Source organism: Falco rusticolus, chromosome 9 (genome assembly GCF_015220075.1).
Source record: "Falco rusticolus isolate bFalRus1 chromosome 9, bFalRus1.pri, whole genome shotgun sequence".
NCBI classification, from domain to species: Eukaryota; Metazoa; Chordata; class Aves; order Falconiformes; family Falconidae; genus Falco; species Falco rusticolus.
This window is the reverse complement of record NC_051195.1, coordinates 24,649,692-24,673,508: the sequence shown is the minus strand read 5'-3', so window position 1 is coordinate 24,673,508 and position 23,817 is coordinate 24,649,692. Positions and strand designations below refer to the sequence as shown.

Genomic DNA, 23,817 nt, shown 5'->3' with positions numbered 1-23,817 from the left:
GCTAGTCAGGGATCAAAGCAGAGCAGGTCTAAATAAAACAGCCGGTCTGGACAAGGACTGAACCAAGATCACTTTGAGAAGAGTCTCCACCGTGTTTCATAATGCAACAGACAATAAGAGAAACTGAGGAGAAATGTAAAACCATCTCTGACAAGACTTTAGAGACTACATACAGTCTGCAGGACTGGTTAGTAATGAAAAAGACAAGTTACACCAAATTACGTGCTTGATAACTTCCCCCAGGTGGATGGGGCACAGGGAATGCAAAATCCCTGATGTCCTCTGCAGGGTGGCGAGAAGGTGATGCCCTTCCAGTGCTGCTGGACTGGGTGCTGACAGCACATCCCCAGGTCCTCTGGCCAGACTGCTGGCCTCACACAGCAGGGAAGGGTGGGAATGATTGCAGGAGTCTTAGGCCACAGTGTTTCTGCCCAGCTTCCTGCTCTCTTTCTTTAGGAGGCGGAGGAAGAGGGATGAAGCCCACATCCAGTCATCGAGTAGATCTTTTAATTGTGTACCACACATGTGCACGCATGAACAGACAGTCCCATGTTGTCAACTTCTTCTGCTGGCATAACTTGAGATAAAATTACAATGAGACATAATTACAATGAAAAAGCTGGCTAGAAGTCATTCCAGTATTGTAAAACAAGTCCCATTTATTTTGTTTATGAACTAATAAATAATTACTTATTTGCAAATACAGTTGCATTGATGGAACGTGCCGATGACACATATTTTCTTGGACAGATGACTTAGGAAGGCACTTGAACACCCAAGGGGGACTTGATAAAAATCCATGCATGTAGGGCGTTTCAGTTAAACAGCACTCTCTGAAACAAATCCAGCATTTTGCACAAGGAAATTTGAGCTCTTGGGACAGCCATGGCTGTGGGATGGCAGTCCAAGTCTGCTGTGTGGCAACAGGACTGGAAGGCGTTGCAGTTGCCCCAGAAGGAGAAAGAGGTGATTCTGGCCCTAGAGCCAAAGCCTAGGTAAGTCAGGTTTGGCCTCAGTCACATCTGCCAAGGAAGAACCAGCACTGTAAATGAGCCTCAGGGCACCAAGAAATGCAACATGCAAAAAAGGCCACCTGCAGGAGAAGGGAGGTGTGAAAGCCCTCTCTTTCCTTCAGCCTGCTGTGCTTTTGTGTTTGCAAGGAACCTGCTGTGTTCTTTAGTTCTAATCACTGTCTGCTGGCAAGACAAAATTCAGCTTAATTTGCCCCAACACCTCTTTAACCTATGATTTAATGTCACTGTCATTTGCATCATGAAAGAGTGCTTTCCTACAACTGCTTTCATGACAATTGCACATTTCCCATAGCCTCCCCCCCCCCCCCCCCAAGAAAGAGGTCAAGTCACAGCTGTCATTTTGCCTAGTAATGACCACTTCCATCCCAGTTTCCCACAGCAGCAATGGAAAAAAAGGACCAACAAACACAAACAGAAAAGGTCAAGGAAAGAAAAATATTTGTTATTTGAAAAGGTGTCATTTGCCTTCCTTTTAAAGCACAAACATTTTGTGTTCACCATCACAGGCATTACTGCTGTCTTATACTGATAGGCAAATGGCAGTTTTATAGGTATATTATATATCTATAATTTTTTTATATATATAGGGTGGTTTCTGTGTGTGCATGTGTTGGTTATACACACACGCACTCCTATGGCCTAGGAAGAAATTTGCCATAGGTTTGCTGGTGGGTTCATACTCAAATGAAGTCAATAGCAGGCTGGGACCTGGAGCAACACTTTTATAATACCATTCACTCATTCACTCCCTGTGGCAAAGCGCTGTAGGGAAAGCTCTGGGTACATGATGGGAGCCACTTCCTTTTTTGTTTTCAAAACTCCCCAGTTCTGTCTGTTTCATTTAGCTACAAGTTCTCTAGGTCAAAACTCTCTGGGGCATGTGCGTATTCAGAGACACAGTTCACTGTGGAGGCAGCTCCCTTAAGCTAGCAGAAAGGATTAGCCAAAATAAAGAAGTCCTACTTGAAATGTATTTGGTATCCAAGTTAGGACTGGCTCCTTTTCAGATACCCACATTTCAGTTTACCTTCACAGTAGAGTAAAAAAATACACTCTGCTTTCCTCACGTACCTAGAGGTAGTATATTGGAGGATCCCATTCTCTACAGCAAGAATTTAAGAAGCCCCTCAATAAAAGAGGTGCAGAAGGACAAGTGTGCACATCCACCAAATGACAGTTAACCAAGCAAAAGGGATTTTTTTAAATGCAGTTGTATATTTTGCTTATCAAATTACCATCTATTTTCTATCTGTGCACTTTGTATCCACAGTCTCCCCTTGGAAAGGAGCTTTTATCCTGTCCTCTGAGAGCCTGCCTACCTCTTAACTTGTGGCTCTTAAAGGCATTTAAATTTATAATATCAAACAAAAAAAAATGGCTTGTGCACTCTGCTAGGCTTTCAGATTACATAGGTTCTGTTTAAATGCACCATGGAAAACTTTAATAGATCTATTTATCTGTAATTTAACATGTAGATGACATTCTGCTTAATACTGGATAGACACTATGCTGTATACAGAGACAGCAACAGAGGAGTGCAACACGAATGGCACCGTGTCTGTTTAGCAAATTATTTGTAACTACAAATAGCAAAAATATTTATAATAGGAGTCATTTCCCTTAATCTAACAACTTGAAAATTGATCTTACAGAAACACTCTCAATTTTCAAGTTCTTTATTTCTTTCAAAATGAGACATTTCTCAAGGGAGACTGCATTTTCTGAGTTTGAAGTCAAAGTTGGTTTAAAAAATTTAATGTTTGCAGAATAGAATCATAGGATTATTCAGGCTGCAAGAGATCTCATGAGGTCTCTGGATGAACCTCCTGGTCAAGGAGGGTCGGCTCTGAGGCCAGCCCAGGTTGTTCAGGGCTTTAACTGGTCAGGTGTTGAAAATTTTCAAGGGTGGAAACTGAACAATAAATATTTATACAAATATGTATATTTGGTCGAATGTGCTCACAACCCGAACCAAACCAGTGAAAGCTTCTCCATTTCCACCCCACACCTCTGCTGCAACCAGCCCTGCCAAATCACAAAATGGCAAATCTGACACAAGTCTGTGTAACAGGTGAAATGAAACTTAGATCATTAAAGGGCAAATCCAAACCCCACTGAAATCAATGAAGACATACCCTTAGTGTTTGTCTAGCCCCTCTAAGGGAAACATTTTAGGAAATAGCACTGATGAGGGGAAGTGTCCAATGGGATCAGGACAGGTTCTGAACACATGGCTCTTGTTCAGGATGGAGGAAGGCTAGAAGCTGCGTTTAGGTTAGGGAATGAGTCAACCAACCAAGTGTTGTGTTCTGGGAGCAGCCTCGGTCCTGGGAAATTAAGAATTTACTGAAGAAAACCTCTATCATAGATATTCAAGCCGGGACAGTGGAGCAGTGCCAGTGTCACATCTCCACGTTATATTTATTAAATAAACAAAAGGTCTGATTCTTTCCTTTCTTTTCATGAAGTCAAGAGTCAGTCACTTCACCTAAAACAATCCCATAAAAAGAGCCTAAGATGTGAATCAGGCCGACAGTCACTGGTATAATTCTTCCTCAGAGCTCCTGCACTTCAGTTTTAATTGGGGAAAACAATATGAAAATGAGACAGAGAAAAAGTAAACCAGTACTCAAAATATAGATATTTATAACCAGGCACATTACATTCAATTTTTCCATCTTTTCACCAAGGTTCTGTCATTATTTATGATGATAGAAAAGAGCTTACACAAGGATGAGTGATATTTTGATTCAGAGCTGTCAAAGAAAAGTGATTATCCAAAGAAGCACTTTTCTAGAAATTAATACTTTGGATGTTTTGTATCTCCTTTTTTTGTTTGTTTGTTTGTTTTTAAACCACACAATTTATGAGACCAAAACTAGGTATGTGTTTCAGGTTTTAAAAGTTAGTGCTGTATTTCAGTGGGAGCCTCAAAACAAAACAAAACAAAACAAAACAAAACAAAAAGCATTTCAATTATAATAAGCAAAGATCTTCTCATCCTAATGAAAAATCAAATACTGTTATGGGATTTTGTTCAGCCTTGCTCCTTACCAAAATATTTCAGGTCAAGTATCAAGATAAGTTGAAGTTTTAAGTTGCATTATAAATAACCCCTGACTCTAGGGAATTTATTTGTAGATTATCAAGAAATATAAATAATTAAACAGCATATTAGTGGATACTGCAAAAGTATATGAGAAGTCTACAGCAGCTGCAACTTGTTTAAAGGTTTTTGACATGGCTGTTGTATGGTGCATCCAGTGTACAATCTTCTTGTCAATAACATCTGGGCAATCAGTGTGTGCAAAAAATGAATCTTGGGTTTATGGCATATTTGTAGCCATGTGCTTTCTACTTGTCAATATAGTTCAAAGGCAGTGAGTGAGGAAAGTTCAGGAGATGCGACTTCTGTCCCAGGTCTTATAGGACGGACAGGAGGCTCTCATAGGTTTTACTTTGTGTCATATATCATGCAACGCATCTGGGCAAAAGGACACTTGCTTTGGCAATCCCAGCCACCATAATGGCAAAGCAGCAGCAGCAGCAAGCAGTGGCTTCATACTGTCATATTTATTTGTTTAGCTGGCATTGCCCCTTCATCTCACTGATAATTTGGTGCTTACTTTATTTCACTCTTTTTCAGAGTGATCACCTCACATCTTCCAATGTGATCAGCTTTCATTTACCTTCCCACACAAACCACAATGAGATTCAGACATAAAGTGTTGTACAAACATCAAATCTGCATGTGCTTTTGTGTGCATGTGTCTGTTCAAACAGTTCTTAAAAACACTAGCTGGCATATTTTGTTACTTCAGTTTTCAAGACACTCCTTCAGCAGCGAAATCATCTAAATCGGTGAGGGACACTATGTCAGTATCTGGGGTTGGGCTCATGCCCTTTTCTAAGCAAACTTGAGTTTCTTCAGCATCTTGACTGTAGGAGTAAGAGGCTGGTTCAATACAGGGCTGAGTATCCACAGCTTCAGTGTATCTGTAGTCCTGCTGGCCATCTTCAGGTAGTTCAGCTTGTTCTCCTGGCACAGCCGGCATTGACCAGGTAGGTTCAGAGAGCTGAGAAGGTGACTTCAGCACTGCTACAGATGCAGCTGGTAAAGGCAGCACTCTAGGGTAGGAGGAACAGGAAGAATTCATAATTTCTGAAGAGGGAGGCTGGTGTAAGTTCCCTTCTGAAGAAGGGACTGAGACTTGAACGTATTTGCCAGTTTCTGGGTCATAAAATGTCTTTAAATTAACTTCAGCTGGTAAATCAACTACATAGTATTGACCAGAGTCAGGGTCTTGGAGGAGTTTGCGCTGGGTTGAAGAGAGTGAGGGGCTCACTGCTGATGCACCACTGGGTCTTCCTGTACTGGTTTCTGTGGGAGTAATAGTGGAGTGAGGGGCAGGATGGGGAGGAGAATAACCCAAGGATGAAGGAAATGCTAGTGTCTGTCCAGAATGAGAAGGCTTTCTCCCTACAGCATCTATATACTCAGTCTGATGTTTTTTCTCCTGTTCTTGTATTTTCTTTCTCCTGCTTGCCAGCTTTTTGGCTCTCCGCAGAGCCTTTTCTGTTTTTGGTGGCACAGCAGGAGGCTTGCCTGCTGTTCTCTCCCCAGGTCCCCTGAGCTCCAGTCTCTCAGCTTCCCCCGCAGAATCAGAAAGAAAATTTCTCTGTGCTGAATCAAGTATCTTTTCTGCAGGCATATCAGCTTGGCTTTTCACTGCCATGTTCAGCAAAGCAGGGTTTATAACATCTTCGGTCTCTCTAAGGACAGAAATTGTTGGTTTGTCTGATGATGAGCTGGCAGCAAGAGAGTGCATCGTGCTGCCTGACCAGGTGCTTGTAAAAGCAGGGCATGCAAGACTGTCTAACAAAACCGGTGCACCTTCTGTATGTAGAATGTCCTGTGAAGCTTCATGGGGTACAGGAGAATACATGTGGTCCTCTGATACGAAGCCAGTCCCAGGGGAAATTGGCTCTCTAGTGATTATTTTTTTCACACAAGAGCCACCTCTGCGATTAGACAAATGATGATTCTTGAAGTAATTTGTCTTTCTTTCTGTGGGATAGATGGGGTTGTTTCGCACCTGGTCATTTTCGAGACCTAAATTTGGCTGTGTTAAGCTGTGTCGTGCCTTCCTAGTCTGGGGCTTCTCTTTCCTTCTGCAGACAGTCTTTTCATTCATTTTCCCAACTTTATTTAACAAAGCACAAGTCTCTTCATCTTCTTCTGTCAGCTTCCCTAATGAAAAGCTCTCTGTATCTTCCAGAAGACTGGGATCCAGTGTTGCTGAAGTAGATCCAGCCTCACTGGCCTCTTTCCCTCTGTCAGTTGCTCCATCCCTCACATTCTGCTGCCCTCTGCGCCTTGATGCCAACGAGCCCACCTCCTGGGCATGCAACATGTTTCGGTGCTGCTTGTTGTGCTCTGCTGGGGGCATAAACCTACCTTCCATTTCCTTGTAACTGCTGCTTACTGTATCATCCAGGGAAAAGGACCTGAACAGGGGCAGCTTAACAGCCCTTATTACCTGAGGTGACCTGAATGTGTTGTCTTTAATCATAAACAGACTGGGTTTCGTTGAGCTTGAAGATGGTGGTGTTTGTGGTTCCTCAGACATGGGGATGGACAAGTCCTTTATGCTGTCAGGAGCTGTATCCATGCTGTTGGCCTCTTCCCTTTTTTCTCTCTTTAGTTTCTCTTTCATCGAGCTCTTCTGTTCATTCTCAGTAACCTTCCCCTCCTGCTTCTCTGCTGTACCAGTACCAGAGCTGATACAAGCATAACATTGCAGTTCATCTTCCCCAACTGCTTTCCCTCTCTCCTTGTGGCTTTTCTTACTGTCTGCACCCATTTCACTCTTACTCCTCTGGCTTTCTTGCAGACATGCCTTCTGCATCAGGGGCACTGGTGGAAACTGCTCCTCCTGAAGTGGCTGCTCTACTGTGGAGACAAAAGATTGCTCTGAAGAACTAGTGCTTCTTTTGCCTTGTGCTTCATGGCCAGGTACCACCATATTGGTTTGGGTGTCACTGTAAGGCACATCCTCTGCTGGTGAGAGTTGGTTTGGGACTGTTTTGAAGGAAAAGTTTTCATTCTGAATAGCAGGCTGTCTCTTATTTTCCTCATCCTGGACACTGGGATTTTGCATGGGCTGCCCAGCTGTTGTATCTGCATTGTCTTTACTGAATGGTTTCAGTGCTGGATACTGCAGACATTTTCTTAAATCAAGTTTATTTGATTCATGTCTGAACAAGGAGAAGTTTTCACTATCTCTTGTGTTTTTAACCAGATCTTCATGTTTTGAATTGTCTTGTTGCAAGTTGTCTCCGGTCTGGTAAAATGTAAGGTCTGCTGTTGTCTGGGGTGAGCTCAAAGTCAGGTAATTGTCTGTAAAGTGTCCGGTTAAATCAGTTTTATTGTCCTTTTCATGAACACTGCCAGACAATACGGAGGTTATATCACTTGATTCATCTTTCTCTGCAATATTTTTGCTATCTTTTTCTTGGAAAGTCAAGAGAGAGGCATTAATTTTTGTACCTTCCTGTATATTTTCCCTAGTTCTATTTTTCTCCTCTAAGGCCCTTAACAGGGGAGAAGGGGTATAAATGCTTTTAACACGTTTACGCACATCCTTCAAGTTGAATAACAGACTTGATGCTTTCGATTTGTAACTATCCCGAGACCTGTAATCGCCAAACGTGCTCCCGTCATGGTCTCTCTGTGTCATGCCTTTGGTGGGAGGAAGTGTCAGCAGGATCAGCTCACTTTCAACAGCATCCACCTCTTGTTTTGGTGGTATGATGGGTGTTAAAAGTTCAGTGATGTTGAAAGAGGGACTGATTGATCCAGGGGAGTTTACCTGTTTAGCCAAAGGAGTCACATCCAGACCAGGCTCCGCACCGGTCACCTTTTCAGACAATGGGCCCGTCTCACTGGCTGTGAACTTCTCCTTTGAAGTCTGTCTCCTCTCTGCTGCCCCTTTTGTAACCCTCTGTCTCCTCCAGGGTGGACAGGTAATGCTCAGTTGGGGACTGAGGGTCTCCTCTTCAGCTAAGGTGGCCAGGGGTCTTGGTGAAGGAGGGCTGTCTGCCTGGGACATGGGTAAGGGTGAAACCATCCTGTAGGACACAGACTGGGGTGAGATGGAGGCTTGGGACATGGAAAGAGGGGAAAGTTGAGCTGGCACTGGGAGTGGGGGCACAGGAGGGGCTTCAGGGGTAGGGGGTGTTGGGGGATGGCCCTGCTGTGTGGGGGCTGGAAGAGCAAGTGCTTGCAGGACAGGAGGTTGCTGAGGGGGACCCTGGTGTGCATGGCTCCTAGGCGGGGGTGTGGGAGGAAGAGCAGCAGGAAATTCAGCTTCTGAAGGGAGGGGGCCCTGAGGTACACATGCAGCTGGGAGAGGGGTGCTGAAAGCAGCTTCTGGTGGAGTTGGTTTCATCTGAAAATCTTTCTCCTGCTTCTTAGTAACAGTGGTTTTGACTGGTGGCAATTTATGTTCATGTGTGTGGGATCCTTTGAAAAATGGTGCTTCTTCCAGGTATGTAAGACCTTCCTTTTTCATTTTTATATCAACAAATTCCTCCTTTTCAGTCAGTTTCTTATGATGAACATTCCATGATTCAAAAGCACTATTCTCACTGTGAAGAAAATTACCTTTTTTTGCTGGCTCATTAACTTTCACACTTCTGCTTTTTAAAGCCTTTTTAGAAGAACGGGAAAAATTTGACTTGGCTACTTTTGACATCTCAATCAGCACAGGATAACAACCATCAGAACCACAATAACTCATGTCTATTTTATTAGGCCTTTTCTGTGGCTCATGTTTGCTGCTGAGACAGTGGCTACCTTGACTAGCCTCAGAAAAATCAGGAAGTTCCTTGTGGATGCTTAAAATGTCTGTGTCATCCCAACAAGCCATATCATTTCCATGATTTAATTTACATTTCTGAAAGCTATTCTTAATGGGCTGCTTAATGGCTATCAGGGAACCTCCTGACCCTTGGTCTGCAGTCTTATCAAATGTCTTAATCAATGAAGACACTTTTGAAATGTGTTTATTGTTCCTTGGACCAGGGACTGGCAAATTCAGTTTTTTCCCTTCTGTGGCAAAGGTGTTATTTTTAGCAATCCTTTTCTCCTCCGGAGCACATTTTGGTAGCTGCTGGAATGTGGAAGCCCATATTGTATGTTCATTGTTTCTTGCTGTTAGCTTGTTACAGATATTGCTTTTCTTGATGGCATGGTTTAATGTCCCTGGGTGAAATTTACTGGAGAACTGGAGAGCGAAGTCAGGTGAAATGGTGAGATCTGGTTCATTGTAAGAGTCTTCAAGCTCTGCCACACACAAACTTTTGAAAGCCCGGTCTGTGAGGCTGCTTACCTCTCTGTCTGTATCATCCAGGAGACTCCCAATACTTGAGGAGTCACTATGTCCTTCCGTATGTTTCTTATTTCCCTGCATTGTTCATGGGAGTCATGAATGAATTAGCCAAAGGATTAATTTCAGGTGTCAAATGGGCAGATGACTGTGTGGGGTGGTTCCAGCTGTTTGCAATTCACAAGCACAAAGCTATTCTTCCAGACGGTGCTGCTGCACATCGATTCATCTTACAGAAGAGCTGAAGGAAACTTTCTTCTCTGCAAAGCCAAAAATTGTAAATTACCATTTTTCTGTATGAACACTCTCAGACAGAGCGTGTTTCCCAGATATATCAGTCACTGATTAACTTGCTCCTACCTGTATTTTAAACAAGATGCTACCAACACACATGAAAAATAATTGTTATTTTGGTCCATTCATGTAGCTCATGGTAGATAGTTTAATTACTGGAAAGTGCCATTTAAAAAAAGTGGTCTTACCTCAGATTCTTTACTTGGGCTCTTAAACAAGGATATGAGAGCCAAATTTTAAGCACTTCCCTTTCCGTACCTCTAACCATAAACAATTCCAAGTTCTGTGCATGTATTTAGCTAAGAAGGTTTGCCATTTTTTGACCAGGAAGAATTAGTAATAAAAAAGGAGAAAACTTACTTAAAAAAAGAATGTCACTGGGTATAACATTGCACACAATGTCCAAAATGAAAGAAAAGTTGGTAAAACTTACTTGGCAAGACATCATAATTATAATTTAAAATATTTTATGAAAAATAAAACTATTATAGAAGATTCAATTCTCACTCATCTGTTAGCTCATGGCTGCAGAAAATTGAATCTATAGAGATGAACCTGCTTGTATGAGGCTGGAGTTTTGCTGTGACAACTACCCTGAACAGAACCCTTGTTTGAGAAAGCAGGATGGCACCACAGGTAAAGAGGATTTACTGTGCATTAGAATGTTCCAAGCAAATATTGCTGAGGTAAAATCCTTTAGCCACCCATATCCAGGTATGGTTGGGTTAGTATATTGAAACCGAAGAGCTGCTAATATCAGCTTAGCCAGCAGAAGGCAGGAGTGCCTAGGGGACTCTAGCAGACCCACTAAAGGAGCACAGGGAACATTTGGTTTCAGTTCCAGAACTACTGAGAGCAAAAGGTAACCCATTCAACACAATTATAAAATATCACAGCCTTCCATTAATCTCTGGTTACAATGCACAGTCAGGGACCACAGCACTGTGGTTTCTGTCTGTCTCCACATCAATCTGAAGACAGGATGGGGGAATCTTTGGATGGAACAAGTAAAAGCAAAATAGACCCTTCAGCTATACTTGAAATCTATATGCTAAAACTCTTTAAAGTTTACTCTGTAAACTCTACAGATACTTATTCTTACTTTCAATGGTTTGAGCGGGGTATTGACTAAACTACATCAAGACTCAGTTTAAAAGCGTGTTCAAGAGCTAGCTAAAACCACCTTCTTAAGGAAAGTCTGATCTGTATCTCCATTTCCTAGTACAATTGCATCACGAACTTGTACCGAGCTGAGACATCACAGTTCACATCTACAGCAGCTTCTAGCTTCCATGCAAGTGGAAGCTGTCTCCATTTCAAGGTTGGATCCATCATAGAACTGAGCAATGAAATCCAGATCCAGACTTCAGCCGCTCCAGCTGTCCAAAGCCATGATTCTACTTTGGCTCATCTCAGCGAGACTCTTGGAAAGGGCACATTTTTCCCTATGGTGACTCAGTGCTGGTCACAGTATGAAGAGTCAGAGAAACTGGGCTTAATCAGCTGAATTACTCAGACTCGATTGTTTCTTCAAATGGAAACACTCCTCACCTTCCTTTTCTATTTGAAAAACTTCAGCCCACCTATTTTTAGACTCAAAGTATCATTGTGAATCTTGATTCTGTCCTTCCAGCAATACAATTCCAATGACTTATGCAGAACTACAATAGATTTATACCAGTTATAAAATGAGCTTAACAGAGCTTCTCCATTTTACTTTGTAAAAAGATTTTTTAAAAGTGAGTTTCACTACCCCCACTGCACATATATTTTTGTGTATAATGCAACAAGAAAAGACAAATGAAAGGCCATCTTGCTCTTGGTTTTGATTCTTAACTGTTATATGAGTGGGAAGTACAGGTACATACCTGCCATGTAATTTTGTTTCACATCGTTAGAACTCCCTCTCATGCTTGTGTTTGGCTTAATTTCTGACCATCTTTAGTGAGGAGGGAGAAATAGTCCATGTAGATTCGACAGAAGTAGTGTCCTGAGATGTTCCCGACCTTCAGCATTTTTTGATCTTAAATTAACTCTGCAATTTGAAAACAAAGACATTTGTTTGCATGATCTGAAGATTGGTGCTCATTCATTCATTCATTCATTTATTCATTCACATTTTACAACCTTTTTAGGAGTGATTTACAGGATTTTTTAATCAAAAGAGACAGATATATATTCCAGAGTGATAACCAGATACCTTGAAGATTCAATAGCTTGCAGAGTGCAGTCAGGTTCCTAGCAAACAGCTACCACAATCTCCAGCACTTTCTAGTAGCCCCAGCAGAGATTAACAGCTGAGAGAGCAATAGTTTCCTTGCAGTCTGCCCATTGCAAAGCCTGGGTGATGTCTCCAGGCTAAAAAGAAGGGGCAGATGTCTTGTCCCCTGCTGCTGTCTATGTCCCTGCTGTGCCAGTTGTTCAGAGGGACTGCAGAAGAAAACGTGTGTCTCCACACATACATGATTTCCTGCTGCCAACAAGTACAGACAGGTGTCAAACTGGTGGACTGGGAACTAATGCAGCTGAGGTTTGAAAGTCCATCCTTTTTGTTGTCCCTGTTGTAAAGGAGAGGAAAGGTGGACAGCTGGGATGGTGAGAGGCAGTAAATAAAACATCTTCTAGCTTCCATGCCTGAATCAGAGTCAGGAGATGCTAAAGGAAAGCTCAGCTATGGTGAACATGCCTTGCTGCTGTCCTTTTGCTGTGGAGACACCCACAGGTTCAGGCTAGTTTGCTTCATTGTTTCAAGAATATATTCATTTCCTACAAGGAGAATTGCCTGGCCCTGAGGAAATGCAGATAATCATATAGGTGTAGATAGGTGTAGACACAGTAGACTTTCCTGAAGCAAGGGTCTTCTTGAAGGAAAGTTTTGTGTCAGCCTGTGGTATTCAAAACACACTTGGAAAAGTGGCAACAAGGGCTCACCCACTGGGATGGTCTCCTGCACTTTACCTGGGGAAGGACTGTTGTTAGTGTTAGTTTAGGGACAAGCCTGTACCAGTCAGAGCTTTTTGTGGAACACTTAATATGTCTATGAAAAAAAAAAAAGTAAAAGCAAAGAAAAAAATCCTGTGCTGTGTCTGGTTGCAGCCAGATGCAAAAGGGCATTCTCTTTGCAGAGATGTGTACTCAGTTATCTTCACTCAGAGGTTAAATTACAATTTTACTGCTTCTGTGGTACTCTTAAATGTGCAAAGCCAACACAGCCATGGAAGATTGTGATTATGTTCTGGCTCACTCATCAGCGGGGCTTTTGCCTAAATTCCAGTGGCACAGTGTTTATCGCTATTTAGTGGTGGTGGTGCCTGAGCTAGGAGGAAGCTTGGCTTTCAGATCCCGTGGACGGAGGTCTGAAGAAACATCTCGTCCCTTGTAAACTGAGAACATTTGCTGAAAAGTGAGTAGAGTAACAATAAACATGGAGATCATGATGTAATCTCAGCAATCATTTTCTAGATGGGGTCACTGTTGCAAAAACAACTCAGTGCCACTGATGAAAAGAAGAATAGTGACTGCCACTGTCTCTGGAATCCTTGTGAAGATCCTTATCTAGCCTGGCCATAATACTAGTATTTGGGTAGTGTAATGTTTCAAGCTGGAAAAGTTGTATATGCACCAGGTGTTCAGGGTGCAGATCACCACTGGGACTGGATGGAAACAGCAGCACTGTACTGGTCTAGCTATCCCTTGTATAGGTATGATGGCAGCTTCTGAACTTTGGGCAAAGAAGCTGGTCATGGCTGGTTTAATAACCTGGTGAAGTCCCAATTTTTTTAACTTTTTGAACAAACATGGCAGCCAGCAAGCAATGTGCAGAGTTTGAGCTTAGGTCAGGATTCAGCTAGATCAAACATTTAAGAATGTCTGAATTTAGTCTATTTTCAAGACAGAGGAAAGCAACACTGGTCATCTGGAACTTCTTGGGAGACGCTGAGAAACACGTGAGGTGTTTGCAGCAGGCATCACCTGATAAGAGCTACTAAAAAAACTTGCATAAATGTACAGATTTCAAGGAGCTTAATCAGAAATCAGCTTCCACTCTCTTTCAAATAGGAGGCTTTTTTCAGTGGTCCTCTTAAGTGCCTAGCAAGTTGTGATGAGGAGGTTAAATTACAGAGACTATTCCTGGCCTGGCACAGACTGAATGTCAACTTCTTTCACTAGACAGGAGCTGGGCAAACCAGCAAACTTGGCTGGAGCGTGTGACATCACTGCTGCTGCAATACAGAAAGGACCAGTTGGTTCCCCCGACCCTTGGGCTGGTATTTGGCTGAAATATTGTGCCATGAGACATCATGGTGGTATTTTGGCAGTGACCTTAGGAGCTGCATAGCAGTATGAAGTCAACAGCACTGCATTCCCTTGAGGATGGGAAGAGAAGAGAGAGGGAGGGAAGGTCTGAGATGTTTTAATCTTTGTGATCTGGTTTCTTTATGTGGTGCTCTCTGTATGGCATCCATCCACAGCTCCAGCCCAAAACTCAGAGCCCTGTGGTGACTGCTGGCTGAGGTTTATTCAGTGGCGTGCTCTACTTGCATACACACTGCTGCTTTGGGCTTCCAGGGGCTCATCATGGCAATGTATAGTTAGTACTTCGGAGACTCTCTAATGAATTGATGGCTTTTTTGCATAGGTGTATTTTGTTCATGGCACACATGGGAGCTCATAATCTGGTGAGAGAGCTGGATAGATACAGGCCTGTTCAGCTATGTGTCATCAGGCTGAGACGGTACTCCCAGCTGATGGCACCTCCTCGCTAGCCTGAGCAGCACTGACTCAGTGAGCTCTCCTGGATACTGCCAGAAAAGCCTGCATGGCGGCAGTGATCAGTACATGGACGGCTATTAAGTGTGCTGTTGTTGGTCAATGATCACAGTACTGCTGTCTTCATTGCGCATTTAGGAAAACAGACAAAAGGGTGTCAGAGAGTTAAGGGTCACCCTGTGAGTCCCTGTCAGAGACAAGGACCCAGAAGGATGTCAAGGAGAATTTTAAACCCCTGTAGTCTGGTGCAGAATACCTGAATATCCTCTGTGCTGGGCTGCTTGGACTGCCAAAGGTGTGTGGGCTGGTCATATTGGGCTGCATCTGAGCCAGACACTCTCTGATCTGCCCTGATGCCTGGCTGCTCCAGGCACACTGCCTCTTTGAGTAGCCCTCAGGGCACATGGACCAGCGGGAGGATCACAACACCCTCATCAAGGAGGGGAGCTCCCTGGCAAGAGACAGTGGCGCTCCAGCTACGTTTCCCTGAACTGTCAAGAAAGGCAACTTCTGGATTAAGGTGGTCATAAGATGAAAGCTATTAGCATGAACCTCCATTTCCCTCATCCAACAAGATCACTTTCATTGTACTTTGTGGTCATAAGGGACAGCCAAAGAAAATTCTTCTGCTTTGGGAAAGAGGAACCGGTTTGCTCAAATACAAATACCTGCTCCAGCTATGGAGGGCGGAGAACTGGACAGGCTCGGCTTAGGGTTAAAATCCCAAACACTGACAGAAATGACTACTATTGAGAACAAGGTGACCTCAGCTATTCCAGATTCAGATCTTTAACCATTGCACTGGAAAGCAAGGTGAAGGAACCATGTATCTGAACCAAACCAGTGTAGACTGGGTCCATTCCCCTTCAGGATTTGGCCCAGCAATTGTGTCTCGAACAGCTTGTCCAGGGCCAGAGAAGAGGAGAGACTGTTCTTGAGTTTGGGCCAACTTCTGTTCTCAGTTACACTGGTATAAATCTAGAGTCATTTTACTGACGTCAGTAGAATAACTGAGAACAGAATTGGTGACTCTAAATACATCTACTTCCTAAGCTGACACTGGTGCACTATCCAGAAGGCTACATAAGCAACTGTAACCACAGTAAAGTGAAATCCAACATCTCTGATGAGCCAAACCTCACCCCCATGTGGCATTCAGACCAACATGTGAAGGAAAGGGATTTGGAACTGATACCACACTGCTATGTCACCAAATCATGTCCTCTGGATAATTCCGATTTTCTAACCTGTATCACCCATCACTGACAATAGCAGTGCATTTTTGCTCTTTTCTGCAATATTCACTAGAATACCTAGACCTAAGAGTTGTGTGGTAGATGTTGTGCAGTCCCAGGCCCGACCAGCAGAATTTCCATCCTGTGGACAATATCACCTTTTGGAAATATGTTTGTGCGTGATGGATGGGAAGATGTTCTCATTTAGATTGATCTTGAAATTTCTCATGGAATAAAGATTCTGAAGAGAAATTAAGTTATAAATTTCAACATTTCATTCAGAACTAAAAAAAAATCATTTTGTTTCAGAGTATTTTACTATTTTTACACTATAGGCCATGAGAAGTAGCATGTAATATATACTATAATAGTTAAAATACCATATTATTACTGTCCTTAAGTCAGAGAGGGTGTATGCTATTTAACATTAACTGAAACTTTTAATTTTATTTTCTGTGTCAAACAATACTCTGGCAGTATTGCAACAGTGTGATCTTGTGTTGAAATTTCCCTAAGTAAATATCCTAAATGATAAAAGAAAATATTTCCAACCATCTTTTAGGGGAAATGCCATTAAAATGAATATGATAGTGATTTTATTTGTTTAATCAAACAGTTTGTTTCTGAAGAAAAGACAGCTGAAGTCTTTTTCTCCCCACGAGGTCTACTGAAGCTAGTGTATCTGTTGCCATGGGAGCTGGAACTGGGGGCTCATCAGACTAACAGCTCAAGGAAGGTCAGTGCAACCTGGTGGAAGCATGAATGCAAGGAGGGAGTGTACTAGCTAATGACTATGTTATGTATCCTGCTCTGTGTCCTTTCCCCAAAGGATGTGAACCTCTTCCAGGCCCCAGCTGCAATGCTTACCTCTTCAGCTCAGACCACAAAGCTTCAAGCACTGGGAGATGAAGACCTCACGTGAAGAAAAAAGGGAGGAACAGAGACTGCTTGCGACAGCTATGAAGAATCATGGCAAGTCTCTCTACCTTTCCCTTTCTGGTTCAATGGCAAACACCCAACAGTTATTTCCAGCTGGTCTCCGGACTGCCTTTCCCAATGTCCTCCAAATGCCCCATCCTGCCAAGAGGCCTGCCAAGTCTGGAAGAAGGAGATGTCTCTCAGAAAGGGTTGTATCTGGACTGAGGCTTTCTTGCAACTCCTGTTCACTCCTTCCATTACCTGAGCCCTATCCTACTGCCTTTGAAGAGTCAGTAACATGCAGACATGATGAAGAAAGTCAAAGGCAAGAGCACATGACTAACACGGGCACAGGGCAGGTGCAGCAGTTGACAAACAGCACAAGTCTATGAGAATCACAAGGCAAAGGGATGGTGCTCCTCCCATGACCTGAAGTCAGCACAGACAAGTGACATTTAAGCAACTGAACCCAAACAGTGCATTTCTTGGCATTAAATGTCTGACTGGAAAAGGCCACTGTCTGTATCTAGGTCAGTCATTATACACTGAGATATTTATACAGCTCCCCAGTAATATGGTACATGAACACCTCGTGGCTATTTATCCTTACAAACTCTCTCACTGCAAGCAGGATTTCTGTCTCATTTACAGATCAGCAGCTAAGGCCCAGCTTCAACTGACTGATTTGCCCAAGATCAAACAGGGCGTTTGTGGCAGGGCAGGGAACCAAATCTATATTTTCTGAATCACACAAGAAGAGCTTAACCTTTGTCAGTTAAGGAAAAAATGTGCCTTCCCCCTGTCCTTCATGGGTCATGGTACTTTACCATGAGCCTCTGCAAATAAACCCTTTCAACTGAGTATGGTGCTGTAGCTTGGCACTATATTGTATAGTGAACTCCACCCAGATTTGCAGGTGACTGTCTTGCTGCAAAGATCTCAGCTCAGCCTCAGGTACTTGATACCTATATCTGTCTGAGATCATGAAGACTCAAGCCTTCTTCATTAGTTAAAGGTGACAACTGATATTCCATTGGTACAGCCTCCTCACTGACAGGATTTTGGCTGATGAGACAGATACTCATCTCCTTTCATTTTAGTCTCAAGCAAGGCTTAGAGGATGAAAGCTTCTGAGTTTTCAATTGCTGTGTGGAAGAAAGGAGATTTTTCCATTGTAGAGGGAAAGTTGTGGAGTACTGTGGCATTGCTAGAGACAGGAGATGACAAAGGGGGAAAGGAAGAAAAATACATGGACAAGAAAACAAATGAAATGTCTTGGATGCCTTGTGAAGGAGCACGCCAAACAGTCCCAGTCCCTGTCACAGGAAAATTGTAATGATACCAGCAAGTATGTTAGACACAAGAGGGAAGCAGGTGTATTCTCCTCTGTGACCTACACAAGTAAATCTACAGCTAGCAACCAGTCATGCCTCACTTTCCAGGCTTTCTAGGCTGGGGAATCTGAAACCATCCCCCACTTACACGGCCCTCCTCATCAGCCCCAGCACACCGATACCATCTGCACTGTCAAGTTTACACTCAGACCATTTAAGCTTCTTGACAAGGAGAGTCTGACCCACACCCACTCATGCAGGATGCAGTCTCAGGAAATAATAGGCTTGCAGAAAACAAGTAGTGTTCTTTTACTGGTAGTCTCACCTGCTCCCTTCCTTTGTATCTTCTGGATATGTAGTTCTTTTGGACAAGAATTTTGCTGAATCTGTTTTCTATAAAGAAAAGAATTTAAGCCATGTATATGTGCTATGTTCAAAATTGTTTCAAGTTCTAAGTGGTTTTCTCACCCACTGATTTCCACGGGATTTAGGAACATGCAATATCTTGAAATACTGCAGTATCCTGAAATACCTCTCATGTTACCAAAGACAAATAAATATATGTATCAAAGGGGGGAAGAGAAGGTGGAGGCTTTGGTTTTCAAGGTTTTCTGGCTCAGGCTGCAGGAATAGAGCTATTTCTTTACTTACACCTTGCTATAGTTTTCAAGTGCAGTCAAAAGAGCTTAGTTCCCCAGCAAGCAGTGTGGCGGAGCCGGGGCGGGGCGATACACATTTATATACATGCCAGAGCATATGACTCAAGCATACAACCATCCATTCACATAACATCTTTCTTCTGATGACAAACTGTTTCTCAACTATCGGTGATTACAACAGAGCTATTCCAGTTGAAGGACAAAGGCTGTGGCTTGCCTTATTCCTGCCCGCTATCTGGAAGATGGCCATGGGACTATCCACCTATGGCAGGACTTTGAGAGGGCAGGGGAGAGCCCACCCACCCTGTCTCCCAGGTAATATCTCTGGAGGTCATACTGTTTTCCTCCTTTTGAGGAACAAAAACCAGACAGTGGTCTTGTCCTGAGCAAGACGGCAGCTCCTTCCAGTTCCCTTTTCACTGTGCAACAGGAGTAGGTGTTTTTTTCCCAGGGAAATGCAGTCTCCCACTTCCTATTCAGAGATTGATTCATTGGTGTGTCCCCATGATTTAACAGTTAGTCCCCAAGGCAGTTCCTAATTCTTTTACAGTTAATGCAGCATTCTACTGTGCTTCTTGTGATTATTCTGTAAAGGATATATGCAAAAGGCAGAAAAGAAAATAACAAGAGTTTTAAGCAGAACCCACACTTGTTCCCTAAAAGACAGGCCAGTGACTCTGGCTGAATCAGTCCCTCAGCAACCTCGGTGATACAGTCATCGCAGTGCTTTTCCAGACCATCTAGACCCTCTGAAGAACACTGCAGGCAGGCATTAGCATCACCTGCAGCTCATTGCTGTCACCAGCCATTTCTTCCCCAGCCCTTCTCAATTTCTCCGCACCTCAAGTGGCAATTCTAGCTACTTGTCTATGGCTTCATTCAATTCACAAGCCTGGTCAAAGAATAATTTCTCAGTTTTGGAGAAACGGGCTAAGTCCTAATGTTACGACTTCAAAACAGATCAGTCAAAATGAAGAGTCTCAGCGAGGAACATCATGACCAGGAATGCTGCCCCACTGCCCCAGCACAAACCCTGGATGCAGCTTGCAGGTCCTGTTCCCTCTGAGCATGCTGTTGCTTCTGCACCAACATGTCAGGCAGTCCTAGGCACCTACTCCAGTTTCTGCACGATGGAGCCCTATGCTTTGAAACATGCAAAGGATGGGGACAGGGGCACACCTGAAATACATCACAATGGAACAGAAGCCATCAGAAGTGTGCAGAACCGTACAAGGGTCTATAACGAAGCTGACAGGCAAGCCAAATGAACCTTAAGGTATGACAGCTTATGTCTGATCAAGATAAAGGTGATAAAGAGAAGCACATCTGAGACTGAGGATTTGCAGTAGCTGTAAACTGCCAGATACTGCTGTTTTCTGATTCTGCATGTTAAGATGTAGCCAAACGTCAATGACATGCAACTCTTATAGAGACTTTTCAAAAAACTGCAGAAATTTTCATCTCTACCTTCTCCAAGTGGAAAGTATGATCTAGGTGGCCTTCATGTACCTGGCTGTTATAGCCCTGTCACAGTTCCCAAAACAGCCTCAGACACAGCGTGTAAGTAACAGGGAAAGCATCCCTGAAACTACTGGGATGTAGCTGTGTGAGAGACTGAAAATAAAGATGCATCACTATTTGACCTGCTTGGCTCATAAGAAGATTGGTCTGACTGTTACCAGATGATTTAGATTAATCATTACTAGCTAATGTCTTCTTGTTTATCATTATTTGCAAGCACAGGAGGTGGATGATAAAGAAATCTAGGACTATAATTAAATATCTGCTTTCTATGCTTGTCCAAAGAGGATGATTTGGCAGGGGAACCGAAGAGAGAGGAAAACCTTAATTCTGGGGAAGGGTTTCAATGCTGCCTGCATTTCTCTGGGGCTGCTAAGAGACAGGGCGTTTGGTGGCAGTCTCTCTGACCATGCACACTTGAAAACCATAAAAACCTGGCAAGCAGCAACATAGCCACAAAACACCAAGCTTAACACACACACAAATATACATATACACACACACACACAGATATGTATGTATAAGCAATCACTGACTCACACAGAAACACATGCAGGCTTGATAGAAGAGGGACAACCCTTTCTCAAGTGTAAAGTTTCCCTATCAATGCACACATGCAGCCCCCACTATGGTCCCTTTCCCCACACACCTGTCAGCTGGCTCACAGACTGCTGGTCCCAAAATTTGACACTACCTCAAGCAATGCACACTAGCTCTAAAAGCAATGGACTCACCCGCTTTCTTATAGTATACAAAGCTCTGTGTGACCTGGCATCCCAGCTGCAGGCAAGCCAGCACAGCGAAGTCGGCAGCTAGAAACCACTTGCAGAATTTGCCTCTGCTAGCAACATTTTGTGTGTGTAAACTCAGCTAAACTCAAGAAAGACTGATACAGATGAGTGGTGTTTTCCCCCAACCTGGCTCATAGGGTTGGTTGGCTTTTTTCCCAGTCTTGGAGTGATTTACATTTTCGTGGGCCTTTTGCACAGCTCTAGTAATGCATGCACGGACAAAACAAGCGGAGAAGGAAGTAGGAATAAGAGGCTACAGAGTGAAAATTCCCTGTGCTTTTGGTTTGCAGCGCAGGAGTGCAATTATACCTGCATACCTCCACCCAGCTGTGGCCTTCAAGTTCACTGGTGAGTGCCTGTTACAACTGTTTTGGCAACTAAATTGTTAATATGTATGTAAATACCTTCCTAGTGACAAGCGTGGAAGGGTGGAGAAATTCAGTCGTTTTGGGGCTCCAGTATAATAGAAATCTTTTATTTGTTAGTATTCTCCACAGATCTTATCCTTCAAGCATTTAACTGAGTGCATTTGCTTCTTATATGGTCAGTTCCTTGAAGAAGTGAAGGAAAAGAAGTCATGGACTTTGATCCTGTCCAGAAAGTTAATTTCTTCTTATGTCTTCTCACTTTTTCTTCTCCTCAGCTGCCCTCCCAGAATGGCAGAGGACTAGTGAGGAACCCTGTAGCTGATACTGTACAAAGTCAGTATGAACCAGTTGCTTTGACCTGCTGCTGGAAAACTTCCCTGTTCAGATTTAATCGGATTGCCTGTTCACAGGCCATTTAAAAAAGCTTAAGCAGTTTGGCTTCTCAAGCTCAATTTTAATTATTTCTGTTCTTATTTTGCTGCTGAGTTCTGCAGCTAGGCTAATAAAATGCAGTTCCTTAGGAGGGCAGATTAAGAAGTTCTGCAACAACTGGACTCAGAAAAGCTTACGCCATTTAAGAAATTTTCCAGTGATTAAAATTGGATACAAGTCATAGTCACAGTCATTTATAGTGGCCTCTTAGCACTGCCTAGGTATTTGAACTATTTTACTTTTTCAGGCTCTGTAGGAACTAATTGCACTCTATAAAATATTTAAATTATTATCTTACTATTTGTTCAAAGAAAAAAAAAAAAGAAATAAAAATGCCTTCAAACTCCTACACAAATCACTAAAGTTTTTACGAGTACCTTATCTGCAGGCAGTAATCATCTGGAAAATAAAATCAATGTCTATTTGCTTAAAGTTGCTTACAGCACAATGCATAGGACAATTAAATGGAGCTTCATAGCAATTTTATGGTCTTTTAAAAAGATCATAGCCCCTTACCAAATAATTGTATGTCATAAACCGTAATTACTGCATACAAATCTGTATGTATGTCTCATTCCACACACAGACTTTGAGAGAGAATCCTGCATTTTTCAGAACAGAAAAAAACTATACTAAATGAAAGGTCTTTCCTCCTCTAATTACTGAAAAAAAAAGATACAAATGCTGTTTGATTTCTCTTATCTGATCAATCACACAACTGATCCTTAAGTGCCCACACATTCACACACTCAGGCTCACCACTCTTCACCATTTCCCTCCTTTAAAAACACCCATACGCTTCCCCCTTACCTTCTGTGCTCCAGCTTCCTGATCAGGGACAGTACAGGGCTGCACTTTCTTCCCTTAAGTCAAAGCCCCAGCACATTTTACAGCAGCCTGCTTACTATTAGCACTTCCCATTATTTATGTGTTTCAGACTTCCCTTCTGAACATGGTTATCTTAATAGAAACAACCACTGAAAAATAAATAAATAAATAAATAAAAATGTGGAGGAGCTAACCCTTGAGCCCTTGCAGACCTGCCCAGCCAGGTGAAGTGAGCAAGGAATCCAAAGTTAGTAAAATGTATTTAAATAGTTATCAGGCAAGGGGAAACCAAACGGAGATCATGGTAGGGAAGAGGCAAACATACGTATTGGAATAACCATGCGGTGTCAAGTAACAGACAGATGAAACAAACAGTCATCAGCTATTTTTACATTCAGATTCGGCATTAGTAATGCTTCAGAGATAACTAATACAGACAGTAATGCTGTGCTATTGGCTCGCTACTGCCAGTGATTCAAACCTTAAAGCACTGCATTTTTGTATCTACAGGTGGGAGTCACAATGTTTATTAAGGTCACCATTAAAAATACTATGTAAGAAGTATGCACATGAGTAACACATTGCTGTCCTGCTGGTGCTTTTTCATAAATAGCTCATTTCATCATAGAGGCTGGACAAATGTATCCAGCGTTCTTGGAGTAAGGACCCCATTCCACCGTCCTTCCAAAGCAAACAAGACCAGCCACCCTCCTGGAGGCACATGTCAGCATAGGGTTTCATTTGGCGAACTGCAATAGGATGTTGAATAATAGGGGAAATATTCCATGAAGTCAACAAGCTAAGTTTTTGTACTGCAGATATAAACAACGGATTGCACCCTGTGCCATGCTGAGTGCACAGAGCTCCTTAGTGAAGTCACGGGGTGCTCTCAGGACTCAGCATCACGCTGGGACTTGAGCCACAGCCTGCAGCAAAATGAAGAGCAGAGACTCCTGCGATTACAGCCCAAGTCCTGCTTCCATGGCAGAGCAGGGCTCCACGTGAGCCCAGTGCTCATTTGCATTTTAAAAAGAGCTGCTAATTATATTGCTACAGCACAAGCAAGGCAATAACCATGCAGTACCTGCTGCCTGAGAATCTCCAAGCAGCAGGCAACTTATGAACTCATCCTCTCTGTGATCCAAGAGCAACCTGAGCTTACTGGTCCTTGGAGGGGCAGCAACCTGCCTTCTGCAAAGTAACTTTCTGCTTTTAATTCTCCACCTGGGAGAGGTGTATTGTT

At 42.9% G+C, this 23,817-nt stretch overlaps 1 protein-coding gene across 1 annotated transcript; it reads right to left on the bottom strand.

The window, feature by feature from the left end:
* Positions 1-230: 230 nt before the first annotated feature.
* C9H10orf71 (chromosome 9 C10orf71 homolog) lies at positions 231-22,780 on the bottom strand. The gene is made up of 3 exons (XM_037401358.1): positions 22,557-22,780; positions 11,587-11,753; positions 231-9,684 (listed from the first exon to the last, which is right to left on the bottom strand). Exon 3 carries the CDS (start codon positions 9,506-9,508, stop codon positions 4,859-4,861), a length of 4,650 nt encoding a protein of 1,549 aa, XP_037257255.1. The 5' UTR covers positions 9,509-9,684; positions 11,587-11,753; positions 22,557-22,780; the 3' UTR covers positions 231-4,858.
* Between the last annotated feature and the right edge of the window lie 1,037 nt (positions 22,781-23,817).

What these genes read in the sequence shown, in the direction of transcription:
- C9H10orf71 (XM_037401358.1), bottom strand. Translation starts at nt 9,508, where the DNA reads ATGCAGGGAAATAAGAAACATACGGAAGGACATAGTGACTCCTCAAGT.